This window comes from Sphaerodactylus townsendi, linkage group LG03 (genome assembly GCF_021028975.2).
Source record: "Sphaerodactylus townsendi isolate TG3544 linkage group LG03, MPM_Stown_v2.3, whole genome shotgun sequence".
NCBI lineage: Eukaryota > Metazoa > Chordata > Lepidosauria > Squamata > Sphaerodactylidae > Sphaerodactylus > Sphaerodactylus townsendi.
Genome location: NC_059427.1, coordinates 107,813,371 through 107,830,482, shown reverse-complemented (window position 1 = coordinate 107,830,482; position 17,112 = coordinate 107,813,371). Strand labels below are relative to the sequence as shown.

The 17,112-nt window shown below is 41.4% G+C and overlaps 2 protein-coding genes across 5 annotated transcripts in view; one reads left to right on the top strand and one right to left on the bottom strand.

The window, feature by feature from the left end:
- The window catches only part of PWWP2A (PWWP domain containing 2A), a 34,979-nt gene extending 24,938 nt beyond the window's left edge, over window positions 1-10,041 (bottom strand). For all 4 annotated transcript variants that reach the window (XM_048488449.1, XM_048488452.1, XM_048488451.1 and 1 more), the window contains exon 1: window positions 9,398-10,041. In XM_048488449.1, coding sequence (XP_048344406.1) covers window positions 9,398-10,041 — 644 coding nt within the window. The remainder of the gene's footprint in view (window positions 1-9,397) is intronic.
- FABP6 (fatty acid binding protein 6) overlaps window positions 10,026-17,112 on the top strand; it is a 32,548-nt gene continuing 25,461 nt past the window's right edge. Inside the window, exons 1-2 of the mRNA XM_048488459.1 lie at window positions 10,026-10,144; window positions 14,951-15,102. Of these exons, the coding sequence (XP_048344416.1) occupies window positions 15,033-15,102 (70 nt within the window). The 5' untranslated portion in view covers window positions 10,026-10,144; window positions 14,951-15,032. The remainder of the gene's footprint in view (window positions 10,145-14,950; window positions 15,103-17,112) is intronic.

Sequence of the window (17,112 nt, the reverse complement as noted above, 5' to 3'; positions counted from 1 at the left end):
AAACACACACAGATATGGTTTGTTATAAGATTTACTTTCAGAAAGAATAAACAGTTGTGTTAAAAAAGTCACTACATGAAGACGCTTTAATCATAAAGTTGAAGAATGGCAAGCAACGAAAGCAGTTTTCGCACATGACAAATTTTGGTTGCGAATGTGTCCGTTAACAAACTGATCACAGTGAAGAAATGATACAAAGCAGAATGCTACTCCAAAAATTGAATGCACCTTCAATTATTTATTTATCTTGCTCTGCAGAGTCAAGCTCCAGGCAGTTATCAAAAATCATCGTAGTCCCATAGATGTCTATCAATGGAAACATTAAAAATCAATGTAGCATTGCTTGGGGAAAAAAGGCTCTGACCAGAAAAAACAAGGCAGAGGTAATAACTCAATGCTGAATCATGTAATTATGTCTAACTTTGTACTATACTCCCAAAAATTTCAATTGCACATAAGCTTCCTCAACAGAAGATTCCTACTCCTATCCATTTGATGCCTTGACTGATTAAGCCCCATATGTGGAAGTATCAAAAACTTTTTAAGTATTAAGTGACTATACATTTCTCTCCTTAGTTTCTATTTTTCTAGAGCAATGATACCCAACCTGAGCTATGTGTATCCCTCAGGGGTACGTGCCAGAGCGGGTAGTAGAAGTACGCAAAAAAATTCATAATGGGTTTGCTAATATGGGGAATGGGTTGCCAAGGAGTATACGAGTGAAAAAAGGTTGGGAACCACTGTTCTAGAGAAACAAAACTGAATTAAAACTGAAACTCTTGAGGCAGATAGCTTAGAAATGTAGAAAAACCAGCAAAATGTAATCATGACAGTGGGCTTAGAAGATGGGTATATTTCAGGAGCTATAGGGATGTGCCCTACATTTAGAAGTATTCCCTCACCTCAGTTTTCTGTTAGTAGAGGTTGGGCTGCCCAATATGGAAGAAGAGGTACAATGGATTTTATCACCACCAAAATAGAGTCCCCAAGTTCAGCACTTAACATTTTCTTAAGAGAAAACACTAGAACCATTTGTTCATATGGGGGAAAAGAGAAAAAACTGTTGGGCACACCGTTGTAAGATGATATCCCACCTCCTATATTCTATAGTTACTTTCCCCATAGAACTCAGTATACCAACATAATGGACAGCCAACAAAATCTAGCTTCCACCCATAATAGTGGTGACTCCAATGTCGGCTGCTCTCAAGACAATGGTTTACCCCCCCCCCCCTTAAGACATCAGTAAATGAAAGTAATTTGAGTTTTGCCCATGCAGCTCTAAAGGATTCCTTGACATGCAAAAATGATGTTTGAGAATGTCTTCCTACCACATTTCTGTAACTACCTTTTGTTATTTGTGTATTGTTCAAAGCAAGGTCTGTGGTGGTACTGAGGCAGAGAATAAGCCCAATTTGACACAGTGAGATTTATTGAGTAACAATGCAGCATCACTCATTTAAGATCTGCTACATGCAAATCTGCTTGGTAGCTGATATGCCACCACTTGTTGGTTGGCACTACTGCACAGGGAAGTGAACATTACTATTCATGGCCCCATTTGACCATCCATGGCAAGTTATTGGATTTGGCACATGGTTATAAGGCAGCTCATTATTATCTACAATAGTGGTCAGCCTGTAAACAGGAGTCATGGATATGACCTTCTAAGAAAAACACTGCCAACTACAAGATACTTGCCCCTCCATTTCTGGTCTACTGACTACACATTTGATCAAGAAACAAATAAGAATAGGTGTGCAAAAGGGCAACGGAAATATTTGAGGGGATGGAACTCCTCCCTTGTAGGGAAAGACTGCAGTATTTTTTGGTCTGGAAAAAATGATCAAGGGAACTGTAAATTTCTGTGTCAGTTGTCAGCACCAGCCAGGGAGGAATGTTCCTTGATTGTCATGCCTCGCAAGAGCAAAGCAGGGGTGTCTGGCTGGCTGAGCAGAATGTCCTGTGTGCTCCTCCACCCTGGCACTGGCTGGGGGCTCTCAAGAGAATGACCCAGTCAGGGCTGAGGCCCTCTGGGTGCAGCGGCTCCCTGCTGTCTCGCAAGTTGAAGACATGAGAATGAAAATAAGGAAAAAATGGGAAGCCACATTCAAGGCTTATACTGGCCCCAAAAGTCAGAACTCCAGAATGACTTGCTGATAAACACTGCTCTTGTGTGGAAACTGCACAGACATGGGGGCCATACGTGTTCAAGGCCATCCTCCACTGAGCAAAACAAATTCGTCAACCAATAACATTAATTTATGAAATTCACACCACAATAAAGATGAAATTTAGTGTCAAGAGCTTTAAAGAAAAGCTAGGCAATGTCTTGGAGGTTAGAACCCTCAAAATAGCCAAAAGGCTCTTCACATCCAGGGGCAGAATTTCTTTGCATACCAGTTTTGGGAGAGGGGACAAACAATGGATGACTGTTGCTTACATGTGTTGCTTGTGGGATCAGAAACGCATCAGAGTTGGAAGGGGCCATACAGGCCATCTGATCCAACCTCCTACTCCACGCAGGATCAGAGAATCCTGACCAGTTCATCCAACTGCTATTGAAAACTGCTAGAGATATATTCTCCTCTTCCCAATTTATCCCTACTGGAATTCATGCGGCGCCTCAGAGCTGAGCTGCTCTTCCACTAGCTTCAATTTATTCAGCTAACCTTTGGATTTGTTTCTTGCTTCAGCTTTTCACACACTCACCATTCAGGAAAACTAATGCCTGGATCGTAGAACCTCATTCCACCGACACTTTCATATGACGGCTACAGTGGCTTTCCTCCACTGCAGCACCTGCTTCCTCTGCTGCTACTCCTTCTGCCTTCATAGAAAAACATGAATCTTGCACGCACACACACACACGGGCTAATGGTAGAGGAAGTGAGCACCAGTGCAGAGGAAAGCCTCCACAGTGGCCTGAGAGCAATGGGAGGAGAGCAAGGTCAAAAGGAGTCTAGACCGCTAAATTTTGGAAAGCTCTGAAAGACATTTTGGAATGAGTGAATTATTGGGGTTTCAAATCAAAAGATTTCACATGAAATTTTTTTATGTAAGGCACGCTACAGCATGAGATGCTTGTGCATACTGCACACAAACATCACATTTTCAATTATACATTTACTATTTCAATGCAAGTTACCTTACCTTCTCCTGTTTCCCTCTATCTACTTTACCAAGCAGTCAACCTATCTTCTATCTGCCTCATCTTCAACTTCCCCTCCTTGGCTCCTTCTACCCAGGAAAACTATGGTAAAGTTTCACAGTATGGACTACCTGAGCACTAGAGAACCCAAAAGCACTTCTGGATGAGGACATCTGACCTTCCCCTGCATCCCCTCCCCCCACTATTTCCTCGTTTTTTTCTCCTGGCAACTCCCATACCCATCCCTTTCCCTGCTTGCTTCTTTTCTTCCCACTCAACAACTTCTATCTAATCATAAATAATAAATATAGCTGACGAGGGGGGGAAATCAATCAAGCCTTACTAAAATAAACAAACATTACTAAAATAAACAATCAAGCCTCACTAAAATAAAGGCTTGTGTTATGTGACTTTCTGCCGAGATAATATACAATTTTCTCTACTGAAATGTTATTTTCTAATTGAAAGTTTTAGTTTTTCCTACCTACCAGGCAGCAATATTAAGATACTTTTATCAAGCTGGCACAGACTGCAGTGGTGTGCAGCGCTCTCTCTCTCTCTCTCTCAATTATGGGTATATTTGCTGTTTTGCTCTTGGAAAATTAAAATGTTTCTACTGTAAATTCCATAGATGTGCCAAACAGTATACTCCTATATGCTAACAAAGTTATAAATGATGCAATTTATGTTGACATTGGAATAAAATGTTTATTCTTGATAGGAAAATATTGTGTATATTCAATTTCCCTGATAGCTTTAAGTTTTCTGGGAACTGTCACAAAAGTGATTTATGGGTTTAGTCGAATACTGCCTTGTAATTAGAAGTACATAATCCTTACTACACCCCCCTCAAACCATTCAGCGCAATTTACATCATGCTGGAGGGACTTGCTGTCACTGGTTAAGAATGGATGGGGGATGTACTTATACAACCAGTAATTTACATCCCAACAGTCATGAGGTGTTCATCTATATTTTTAACTCTTCATCCTTTTTGTGCCTTTCCTAACCAAAGACATTCTACTGATCATGATAGATTCTGGAACAATAAATGTGATTTAGAATACAAGATGTAGATTACATACATGCTAAAAGAAACATGTTCAGTCTACAAAAATGAAACAGATGGGAAGCAGGGCAGCCAAGTATCTTTAAGAAACTGCCCCATGAATAAAACTTTACCAGGGTCACTGAAAGATACTGAGAAATAATTCCTCATGCAGCAGAGGACATGTAAATTGGATATAACAGACCTAGGCTGTTTCCGCATAGCCAGATTTGCGGGGCTGTATCGGCAAGATTCATGCCGATGCAAGCCCTGGGGCCGTTCACCCGGATGGCCCCACGGGCTGCACAGCTGGCGGAGAAGGCTCTGCACAGCCGCACAGCCCCCCAAACGGCTTCTTACCTTCTCCTGGCTTCTGTTGCTCTGAGGAGGTTCGGGTACACGCCCCCATAGCCAGAGCGATGGCTGCAGCCACAGAAGCCAGGAGGCATGTCCCCTGGCCTTCTCAGAGCAACGGAAGCCAGGAGAAGGTAAGAAGTCATTTGGGAGCAGTGCAGGGAATACGCCGGCTTCCACCAGCTGCTGTTCGCTCGTCAACAGGTGGAAGTCGGCGAATTCCAAAAGCCTTGCTCCCCATTAAGGTTTGAAAGCAGCATCTTTACACCGCTTTGGGGTGTGTGTGTGTGAGGACGGCACTGCTGCGATGTAGCAGTGCCTCCTGGGCAAACAGCACCCCATGGACGGTGTTTTTTCTGTCCCTAGCGTGCTGTTTTTTGGGCATGCGGAAAAGGCCCTAGAGATGTGATGCCTAGAAAAAACAGAATTTTGGAAAATCCCCCCCCCCCCCCGCACATTTTTTAATTTTTTTCCCAGTGGAAAAAAATTGGGAGAACATTGGAAAACCTGCTCATACTGCAGACATATAAATGTTTTCAAGAACTGTTTTGATTACATTGACGCCATTTTGGCAACAATAAGCTATGTGCTGAATGATAAATTAAGGACTTTAAGCTTAATATCCAAACATGCTCACAGTCTTACTAACTGTGACTCTTTGTCCAAATAGTTTTTACTACAGAATTTGGTTTCTACTATTTATTTTATTCCTGCTTCTCAAATGACAAAAATTAAAGGTACATGTGCTCCATGTGGCACAACAGCAGGAAGCTTAAGTATGTTTTCTTATAGAAAACAAAGGTATTAAGACTTTTAAATTTCATAAGGATGCCTAATAGTATATAAAATTGTGTTAAGTTGTAAATTATGCATTTGATATTGTTCATCTAATAAAAGTTTAGGTTTGACAGAAAAGTACTGAATTATTTCAATTTTTTCCATTTTCCTCCATTAATTTTTTTCACATAGCTTAAAAATTACTGCAAAGTTTATATCTCTACACAGGCTAATCTAAATTCCTGAGCAAGAGCCAGCTGTTAAGTTATAATTAACTTCAAACATTTTTAAGATGGGAAAAAATAAGAATTATTACTATGAGTTTGGTTATACTGCTTCTTAGCCTTTTAGCTAATATGAAATGTGTTGCAGACATGACCTATCAATATTCGTAGTTAGGATAAGCGTCCTTTGAAATATCTTTGAGCTACTGCAGATTTTTATAATGTGAGAGCCATTAATTCCATGCCAAATGCTGTCAGGGTTATATTTTTTTTTGAGGGGGAAGTTAAGTGTCAAATCTTTCTTCCATCTTATTGCATCAAACACATCTAGATATATTCCAAAAATGCTAGCATCTGGCTGCTGTATTATAAAACAGTGCAGGCAAGTTACAGCACTTTATCTCATTAATTGTACTGCAAGCTCATACAGCGTTTACTACTCTACAGGTTGCACCCTAGCAATTCTAGAACTTTCTTTTCTCAAATGTTCCTCACCCTAAGTCCTATAATGTCGGATGACTGCTACAGACAAGCACATAACAGAAAAGCTCACAAAGGGAAGTAGGCTAATGGCTGATGTCTGACTTATAGGTTAAACAGGAACCAAATAAGGATAATGTGACAGCCTTTTCATACTAATGATCAGATCAGGAATATCAGGAAGAGAGCCATATCCAGAGCCTTCTATATAGCTATCACATGCTGCTTCCATGTGCTCACCACAGTCAAAAGGGGCACACTTCAGCATGATGGCCACTTAGATATATGGAGGGGTATATCTGTGTCACAGATTTTTTGTGCTGTTACTAACCTTAAACGATATAACAAAAGTTGCCACTGATTGAATAAACTGCCTGTTCAGTGCAAGATTATTTCAACATTAACTCAACATTCTCAATGCTATATAATGACTTCTCTGCACCAAACAACAAGCCACCAATGGTCAAGAAGAGAGGAGAAATCCTAACCCATTAATTTCCAATTGATCACTGACAGTGTACTCTTGTGAAGCTACTCAAATCAAAATCCACTGATTACAATGGGCATGCTGAAGTAACTCTGCACTGGACTGCTCTGAAAATCTAGCATTTTTATCTGTTGTTACCTATAGCTCTAAGCCAGGAGGTCGTTTTACAGAACAAATTTAAGCAAGCAATGGGTATTTTAACAATAGTTTCTTTTTACTGGGTTTTCAGACCTCAAATCTAGAAAAGCAATGAAATGATAGTTAAAGCTATAAAGTGCTATTTATTGGAGTTATCAAAGTGTTCCAGACTGAGCTTCCCTTCAGCACGCATCCTCAGATTGCTGTCTGTTATAATGCTTTTTAATCAGATGGGGTTTAGAAGAGGCTCAGAATAACCTCTTTCTGCACTTTCCTTCCCACCCTTCACAACTGCAGAAGGTTTATGCCCTCATGATGAAACCAATGCAGTTGTCAGTTAAGAGATCTCAGAGTGTTAAAATGTAGTTGCAGAAATATTCCAGAGCAGATAAACCAGCAATACAACACAGTGTGAACATAAGATTACATTATACACATCCAAGAACTAGTGTACAATGTCTGAGTAAAGTAACTTGCTTGCTCAACTGATGTTTCTTGCTTTTATGGATTTGAGTTTTGCCATTCAAGCTAACAATGTTTTCCAACCCTACTTGACTCCTCCTGCATATCTGGCCTTCATACCTGCAAAAGAAAATGCACGTTAAGACATATGATCACATCCCTGAAGGTCATGAACAGGTTTTAGGAGATGGACCCTTCTAACTATTCATTATGTACATTTGTATTGGGAAAGACTGGACAAAGATAACTGTTTACAAGCAGGCGCTATGCGGCAAGCTTGATGTGGAGCCCATATAGCAATTCCTGGTGTTGCCACTGATAGCAAGACAAGGCAAATTCAACAGGCAGAAAGTTTTTTTACTATTACCTGATAGAAATAGAGGTCAAAGAACCAAGATTTATCATGCCTCATAGTGAAGAACCACAGGCAAAATCCACAGGGATAGTTTATGAACAGCCTCCATGCAGCAAACCTTTATACCCACTGAAGAAGCGATAAGAAATAGTTAACATCTAATTTGTTTATCATATTACAGCAAAAAAATCTATTTCTATCATATGGCTGTTTTTATGCAAGGGCCAACACGTTGCAAGAGGCAGAGATAGATCTGGATAGAGAACAGGACCAGGCTCAAATCTCTGGACACGATGATGCAAATAAGATAAATGAGAAAGTCATACATCAAAATTTACCTTATCTCACAGAATTACTAAAAATTATACAGCCCTTCCACCCTACACTGAAAAACTGTTACAAAGTAATGACTCTCAAAACAAGACATGGAATTTCCACTGGTAGCATACCTTTGCTTGAGAAGTACAAGCTTCTTGTTATCCCTGCCCTCTTCCCCACCCCCCACATATGCATCCTAGTCACTGATGGAACAGATTGTGTGGCAATTAAGGTGTTCCTTAGGCCTGCTCATTCACTAAACCCCAAACATCCTTAAAGTATACTGTGGGCGACTGATACTCTTTTGACTTCCACAAGAGATAATGGCTTAAACCTTTAAACACTTTAAGGCTTACACCTTAAATGAAGGCCCATTGAGAAGGTACCTGGAAGTGTTTGTCCTACACAAAATAAGACATGTGCAAAATTATTTTTGTATTTGCACTGGAGACATAGGCTCACTCACTGTGACGGAATTCTTTGGAACACTGACTTATTCACACTCTTTGCATACATACACCAAACCTCTGGTATTATAGCACAGATTCATATATGCTTTCCAATAGGATGTCTGTTTCAAACAGAACTGGAGATGCATCAATGCTTGGCCAGACTGGAAATTTGCCTCATATAGACAGACTGATTGCACGCATAATTGTACTCAAAAACATAACATTTAAATACAATTTCGCTGTTTGGGATTCCTCCGTACAACTTTTTTTCCTAAAAGGGAGATTTACATGTACATAAGTGGGTGGTTTGTAATGTATGAAAGACAGAAGAAATAGGTTTCACCTTCAATGTGAACACAGGAAAAGCCACATGGAAGGTGACTTCCCAACATGTGTACCTGTGGCAAAAAAGCAAAACCATTCACACGTTATGAGGACAGTACTTTTTTGCAGCATTAGTTCCCCTTTTCTCTGGCATAAAATCAGAAAACAGAGCAGTCGACTGCCACCACGAACTAAACGATTAAGAACAATCCCAAGGAAGGTCATGCCTATACCATTTTGTTTTTCCATTCTGTGGATATAAAAAGTTGTATTTCTGTGCAGCTATTCCACAGAATACTGTTTCCTTTTTCAGGACGGCTACGAAGACGCAGCAGTGGCATAAATTTCAGGGCTTTTAGAGCGCAGACTATGGGATGCGACTCAGGTGGCCTCCATGTCCTGGCTTAGGCTCAGTCCACTCCCGCCTGGTACGTCTTTCTTTCCAGTCCACCCTTTTAACTTGGGTGGAAAACGAGAAGGAAAGACGGCGAAAGGGCGAATGCACCAGGACCCTTCAGGCGAGAGGAGCTCGACGACAGATAATCCTCCTCCTTTTCTGCTTCTTCGAGGGGGCAGGGCTGACCACGAGGCCGCTTGCGAAAGGGCCCCGTCCTCTTCCCCCTCCCGCCCCCTTGGCGGAGCCACCAGACCCGCCGGCACCGAAGGCCTCGCCCAGGACTGCATCTCCAACACCCCAGTTTGGGAAAAAGAAAACCCCAAACCCTGCGGCTGAGCAGGAAGGGTAAGGGAAGGACGCAGGGGCGGGGAACTGCGAAGGTCCCGCTGAGGGCGGGAAAGGGGGCAGAGGCAGGGAGGGCGCGGCTCACCTTTTGGAGAGGTCCATGAGGACCCCGGAGAAGAGCTTCTCCCCAAAGCGGAAGGAGACCACCAGCGCGTCCTCGATGATGTGGTCCAGGGTGACCAGCACCTCCGAGCCCGGCAGCAGCAGCGGCCCTTCGTCCTCCGCCTCCCTCTCTGCCACGGGCCCCGCTGCCGGGTCCACAGTCCCCGAGAGCTCCGGCTGCTTCGCCCCGGCTGCGGCATCCGGCTCCTCCTCCTCCGGCCGGGGCGGCTCCTCCCCGGGCTCCGGCCCCGCGGGGCCCCCGGCTGCAGGCGGCGGCGGCGAGAGCGGCAAGCAGGGCTGCGGCTTCTCCTCTGGGCCGTGCAGCTCGGAGAAGGCCGCCGTGAGCGGGCAGGGCTGCGGCGTCTCCGCGACGGGCTCCGGGCTGGGCTGGGCCTGCGGCAGGTCTTGAGTCCCCGCCGGGCTGCGGGGTGGCGGCGGCGGCGGCTCCTCGGCCTCTCCACCCGGCGCTGGCTCGGGCTCCTCCCTGGCTTCGAGCACCGCCGACTCTACCGCAGCCTGAGTGCCGACGGGGAGAGCGTCTGCGCCGGCCTCCGTGCCCGGGATGGGCTCGGCCTCGCCGGCTCCCCCATCACCCGGCACCGCCGCAGTCGCCGCCACGGCCGCCATTTTCTGTGGTGTCGCTTCCTCTACCAGCAGCGGGATCGATAGCCGCGGCCTCCTTCGCCCGCCTGGGAAGGGAGGGGGCACCGCCCACCGGGGTGGGGAAAAGGCAAGTACCTCGGCCGCTTCTAAGCTTCTATTGGAAGGCAAGCCAGTCCATCAAACAAGGGACGAACTTCCTATTGGACAGAGGAGGAGACGTTACTCCAGAGGGCAGGAAGAGAAAAAACAGGGGCGGGGTTAGTGGTATCTGTGTCGACAAAGATCAAAAGGGGCAGGTTAATAAGCACCCCTCGTTTCATTCGCGGAACAGAAATAGGACCGCCTCCCTTTCTGTTGCTGCTCATTGGCTCCGTGGGACGTCTGTTGAATAGGAAAGCTGTTGTCGCTTATCAATCTTTCTTTCTCTGCTCCAGGTTCCTTGAAGCTTGTCCCCAAAATGCGTTTCCCGAAGGGATTGGAGGAGGGCGTCGTTTTACAGTTATCATTAACTTAGTTGTGATGGAAATTCCTGTTTTTAAAATAAGTTAAGGGAACTAGTGTGAACTCACAATATGAAGTATGATTAAGAAGGTGGGGCCCAGGGAAGCTCTAAAGCCATGAAACTACCATTGGTATCAATAATTCACAGCCCAACAAACGAACGGTGACTTTAAAGACTCAATCACACGTTGGTAAGGAAAGCGGAAGAAGGCTGAAGTATCAGTATAAGTTAGCCTACTTGCATGACTTGTCAGTTAAGAAGCCTAATACAAAAGCATTTGAAACAATCGTAATTCTCACACGTGGACCAACATCCAGAAAAGGGCTAAAAATTGTTTTAAGTAGCACGTGTGAATTTAGATGACAAAGATAAAATGCTGCATTTTCTATAGACAGATGATAATTGATAACTGTGGCCAGGTGTAAAAGGTGTAAAAAATAATACAATTGTAATTATACTGTGTAACTCATAGTTAGTTTAGTTGATTAACTGACTTATTCCTGAGAAAGACAGACTGCACAAGTAAAGCATCAAAGAATCCAGATTTAGAATACCTGCAAGGTATAAATGAGAAAAATGCACTTGCTTTTCCTTTGATTATTCCTCATTTTGTTGAACTTTTAACTGAAACTTTCTAAAATGGACTACAAAAATCTGTCCTATTTTTCCAAAAAATGGATTATGATAAATATTGTATATTCTTTAGAACTGCTTTCTTTAAAAATAATAAAAAGTTGGGCCACACTTTCAGACTTTTCTCAGATACTACAATGAGCAGTCAAAGGAAACATGGCCACAAGAATTGATGGGCTTGATTCAGTTAAGAGCTTACTTGGATGCCTCACTGTTTCCACATCAGCTCCAGGTCAAGATTGTGCAGTAACAGTTTCCCAAACTATGCCTATTGCTCCCTCCTGCATAAAGGATTGCAGTATGGAATTGTACTACTCTGTAGTTATGATGCAAATACTGGTCTGTATAATACAATGAAACACAAGGCAATAAAACTTCTGGCATTTAGAACAGAACTAACATTTATTATGAGATTTGTGCCATCTGTGTATAAAAACTGGCATGAGACAAACGTAAATGAACCTCTTCTGTGAGCTGTTGCCAAAAATCATAGACCAAACACTTAAAATATCCCCCTGTATACCTAAATAAGGCTCAAGGCTAGAAGGTCTGAGCAGGAAAAGTGTACATTAATTTCTGAAAATTGTGCCTGGTTCTACATGTCTAGAAAGATCCAGATGTGATGTTACTCAGAAACCAAACTCTATTGCAGCTATACTTTTGTTTTTTATTTTTCACACATTCTGGGAAAGAACTTGTGGGAGCCAGTCTTAAACAACTGGGGTCAAAATCCAGATAGAGTGTGATCTGTACAGGTATGTAAGAGAAACATTCAGAGCCCCCAAAGTATAGTAATGGCAGTGACCTCATGCTGATCCAGGTTGCTTAGCCAGAGGTAAAATGGTAAATCCAGTTGTCTAGAAACAGATTAAAACACCATCAGTGTTGCCATTTGAGATTTCAGTTCTTATATCACTCAAAAACAAAGTACACAAGTACAAGAAGGTATATAAAATAGGGATTTATTGTAAACTACAAATAGAAAGCAATATGTGAAACCACACTATTTTTCTGTAAATTTACACACATTATTGGTACATGGAATATTGTTTACTAGTGTAAATTGGTAACATTTGTTCAGGTAGTTTTTAAATTTGTAGTTTACAGTACAACCCTATTTTTTATATACCTTCTTGTGTACTTTGTGCATTTCTTGAAGTTTGTGCATTTCTCAATTTTTATATCATGGTGTTCAGAGAACAGCATTACTGTGATGACATTAGACATGATGATCTTGAAGAACAAACATAGATGTTGGGTATTCTATACAGTGGTGTTCTATAACAATTCTGTGTCTAATGGATCTTTCTACTTGCATTTATTCCTTGATCAGATTTTTCGATTGGATACTACTGTCACCTTGGAGGCATTTCACTGACATTATAATTGATATTTGTATAAGAAATCCTGTTATATGAATTGGGTTCAATACAACTACAAAAAAACTGGTTTAGGTCCCACAGAAATGCAAGTTAGGATCAGAAATAGTGCTTGAAAAATTGCTCCCACGCCTAGAAGGAAGGTCATGTTTGAGTAGGCTTTGAACCTGTCTGTTAGAAAGACTCACTTCATGTCTACTGGGTTAATGGGTATTGTGCTTTTAAAGCTTATCTTAGCATGCTCCCTTTTGTTTTCATCTTTACTTCTTTGTAATCAGTGAACTCTAAAATTTAACCATTCGCCTTCTAAAAGTCTACAAGTTTTAGACTTTCTTATCACTATTAAATCTTGTTAAATATATGTTCACATTTTGCTTCTGCCCTCCCCAAAAGTATTGCAGATTTTTCAAATTATACTATGAATTCAGTTCTTTTAATCACAATTGAGCCCTGGCTAATTCTTTTCAGTAGCTGGTTTTGCCACAAAAGGTTCTAATGGACTACTAATGACCCATAGATTCAGATATACCACTGGCATTTAGCATAACAACTGGCAAGATTTTGTATTAATCTTTATAGCTAAATGCTATGCTGGCGATTAACAAAGCCTCTTCATTTTTTTTAAAGGGACAGACATTTGCAAGGTTGATGTATTATTGAAAGCTTTCAGTCAGAGTCAACTGGCTGTTGTGGGTTTTCAAAGTTATTTACCTTCCTCTCTTTCAGCAGTGCCTTGCCATTTCAGAACGTTTTTTCTCTGTTTCCCTTGGTTGTTTAAATTCTGTCAGGACTGTTTCTTTTCTCTAACCATACCTTAAGGACATTCTCTTATATAAAAAACAAGAACATGAAACTGTGATTATCTCCTGTATCACTATTTATCTCATGTTTATCAGGCATTCTCCAAATATACCTCAGCCTGGCTTAAATGAACTAATCACATGTTGAGGGTGTTTGTAAGGTTGAATTAGGATGTGTGAGACAGTCACTTGCTGAAGGCCATCCAGTGAGAATGTAAGATCCTGCTGGATTACATCAGTGGTTCATCTAGTCCAGCATCCTGTGGCCAAACCCACTATGCAAAGGAACAGGGCAGGGTGGCTAAAGCTTTCCTCTGCTGCTGCTGCCCTGCACTGTAATTACTACATTTGCTGTGTCTATCACTATTAGAATCTGTCTTTTGAAACTATCTATTTTTATGGCCATCACTGCCTCCACTGGTAGTAAATTCCAGTTTAATTACTCTTTGAGTAAAGAAGTATTTAGTTTTGTCTGTCCTGAATCTATTTCCCAACAATTCCATTGGGTGACACTGAGTTCTAATTACCTCTATCTTACCCATGCATAACTTTATAAACCTCTAGTATCTCTCCTCCTAGCTGTCTTTTTCCTAGACACAAAGGTCCCAACCCATTTATCCTTTCACAAGATCTGGTTAATTTCAGTTCATGCCCTATCACCATATATTTAAAACTAGATTTTTTTGTTCTAATAAGTATCATCTTATACATTGACATATTGAACTTCATTTGACATGGTGTTGCTGATTCATCCAAGAGAGAAAGTGCCTTCGTTTTCTCCATCCTGGATAATTTAATATTATCTGAAAACATAGCTACTGTGCTGCTGACCACCAGTTCCAAATTATATTTGGACAAATTAAATAGCACCGATCCCAATACCAATCCTTGTGGGACTCCACTACCCTCTACTTTCTACTGCAAAGGACTGTGAGGTTTGTGGAAGAGGAGGGACCAGAGTTGGCAACCCTATCCCCAAATGTTGCTGATTACGGGGAAGGAGAGATTACGTGGCCACTTCTTTTATGCAGATGGCCCTACATAGAGCTAAGTAATTCCATGAAGTCAAGGGGTGGGACCATCATTCTTATACTTACTCTTTCACCACACATTCAAAGAACATATGGGGCACATGTACCAGACTAGTGAGGAAGAAGGGAAGGGTAATGAGGTAAGAGCAGGAGCCTGAATATTGGGAATTTTTTTAAGTGGCTCAGGGAAATGTCAATTCTTGTTCTGATCTTGCAGTAGTGGCCTGGTGGATATACAAGTGTTTTTCACATGGTGCGTTATACTTTGAAACGTCTTCCTGTGCAAGAGCTCAAGTGACTCAGAAACAATAAGGTAGATCTAACTCCACCCAACAGGCTAAACCATGTTCAAAACCTCATTTTGTTTGATATGAACAGAGTTATAATGCAATTGAGGAGGCATGCTGTATGGGAGAGTGTTTCCCACAACAAAATGAAGTACATTTGGATAGTAATTTTTACTGTACATCACTTTCTCCCACACTGACTAGCTGCAGCTCAAGGCAGTAATAAATGACAGTACCACAGAACACAAGCCCATTTTGCCGAAGGCATTACTGACTATTTATGCTTTCATTTTTAATGCAGAGGACAGCACAGTTCAGGCTGAATAAAAAGAGATAGAAAATAAAGACAGAGTATCAGGGAGGAATTCTGACAGAGAATAGGAATGGATATCAAGGACACAATGTACCCTCATAAGCAAAGGGTTATGGGGAGCCCTTCAGAACAACAAAGATGTAAGTATGTATGGTTACCATGGTAATAGTAACCACTCCCTGACCTACCCTATTATTTTGCAAATAACTGCCTCTCACTGGTAGTTCTGAAATGTTTACTGTTTCCTCTTCTAATTGCTGAGTAATGTAGTCCAGGGAAGAGGTGTCAGACTGACAGGGGGAACTGAGCTTCTCTATTTATTCTCACAAAGCAGCCAGGCAGGGAGGGAGAGAGAAGAGAGCGAGCTTTTCTCCTTGACAGAAAACTGGCACCATCAAGCATCATTTGAGGGTGGAATGTTGTCATTCTACCTTCTGGGTCAAGCAGCTCTTGGTTATTTGAATTGTGGAATGTGTAATAAAAAAGCATTACGTATGTGGGCTTTCAGCTGACTGTCAACTCTAGGCAAGTGTCAAGAGTGCAGAAGAAGGTATATATAACTGGGATCAAAACCCTTTTTAATTTCCAGTTGGAGTGACCATTAAATAGTGCTAGATAAAGACAGCATAATTGCTACAGTAGGAGATAGAAAATCCCATCACAGTGATGTTCCATCACTGGCCAACTCAAGTGTAGTCAGAAATTAAAGAAAGGAAGGATCCCCTGATGAGATGCCCAGAAACGAGAGGTGCCATTTTTTTTCTTGAATGGCTCGGTGTAAGGAGAAATTTGGCTGATTTATCAATTTTCTTCATTTATAGTCTGATTTCTTGCTCAGACTCAAGGTGGATTGCAACTGATAGCAATGCAATAAAAACAGAATACACATCACCAAACAAAGGTTACAGTGAATGCACATACAAACTGCATTTATTTGCAAGAAAGAGCCAATGTGCATTCACTTTACAAATGAAACTGCAGACCAGTACCTGACTAACATGAAAATTACTCCATGCATGTAAAAAGAATAATTACATATACAGTGGAACCTCAGTTTTCGTTGGTAATCCGTCTGAAAAGAATAGATGAAAACCGAAATCGATGAAAACCAAGGCAAACTTTTCCATAGGAATCAATGTAAATCCAATTAATCCATTCTAGGCACTCCAAAAAACATACCAAAAACACATTTTTTGGTGAATAAACATAGTGTTTAATGCTGAAAACATTAACAAATAATAACACTAGGACTAGCTTCAGAGGCAGTGGACCAATGTCGCACCAGAAAGCTGTCCAAAGAGATCTGTTTCTGATGCCTCTTTAAGATTTGTCTGAAATGGGGCAAGACATTGTCATTAAACAAGTTGCAGTTACGGCCTGCAATGGCTTTGTCCGGGTGATTTTTCTCCACAAACCCCTGCACTTTACCGCAAATCGATGAAAACTGAGGCAAACCGATGAAAACCGAGACAAATTTTTCACTGAAAAAATCGATAAAAACCGAAACCAATGAAAACCGAAGGCAATGAAAACCGAGGTTCCACTGTACACTATTCATGGGTTGCATGTGCATTCACTGTCACTTGTGACCAGGGCTACAGAACTGGAGAAAGCACTAAAATACAGTAGACAGACAATAAAGGAAGATTACAAGATTGGATAATAACAGTGAACCATTCTATCACATAAAATAAGCAGAATAATAAAGCTGGATGACAAAATTAAAGGACAATGCAAACAACAGCAGCACCATAATATGCACAGGGAACATTGATTTAAGGCCTACAAACTTTAACTTCAGCCATATTGACTTAATACAAATTTCCTCATGAACAAATCTGGTTTATATGTTTTATGAAATGACAGGACCATGGGAACCTTCACTTCAACATACAGAATCTATGGTAAATATTTATTTCATTTATACCCTGCCTGTCTCCCCAGTAGGACCCAAAGTGGCTCAAAATGGCTCTCTTCTATGTTATAACAACCAGTGAAATACATTAGACTGAGAGTATGTGAGACTGGCCCAAGATCACCCAGCAAGTAGTAGAGAATCCAGATGTAGATCTCTGAGATTCTAATGGTTATATTTAGGTTCATAATTTTTAGCATATTTTTATTTTTAGTCCTTTAACAGTTATAGCAAG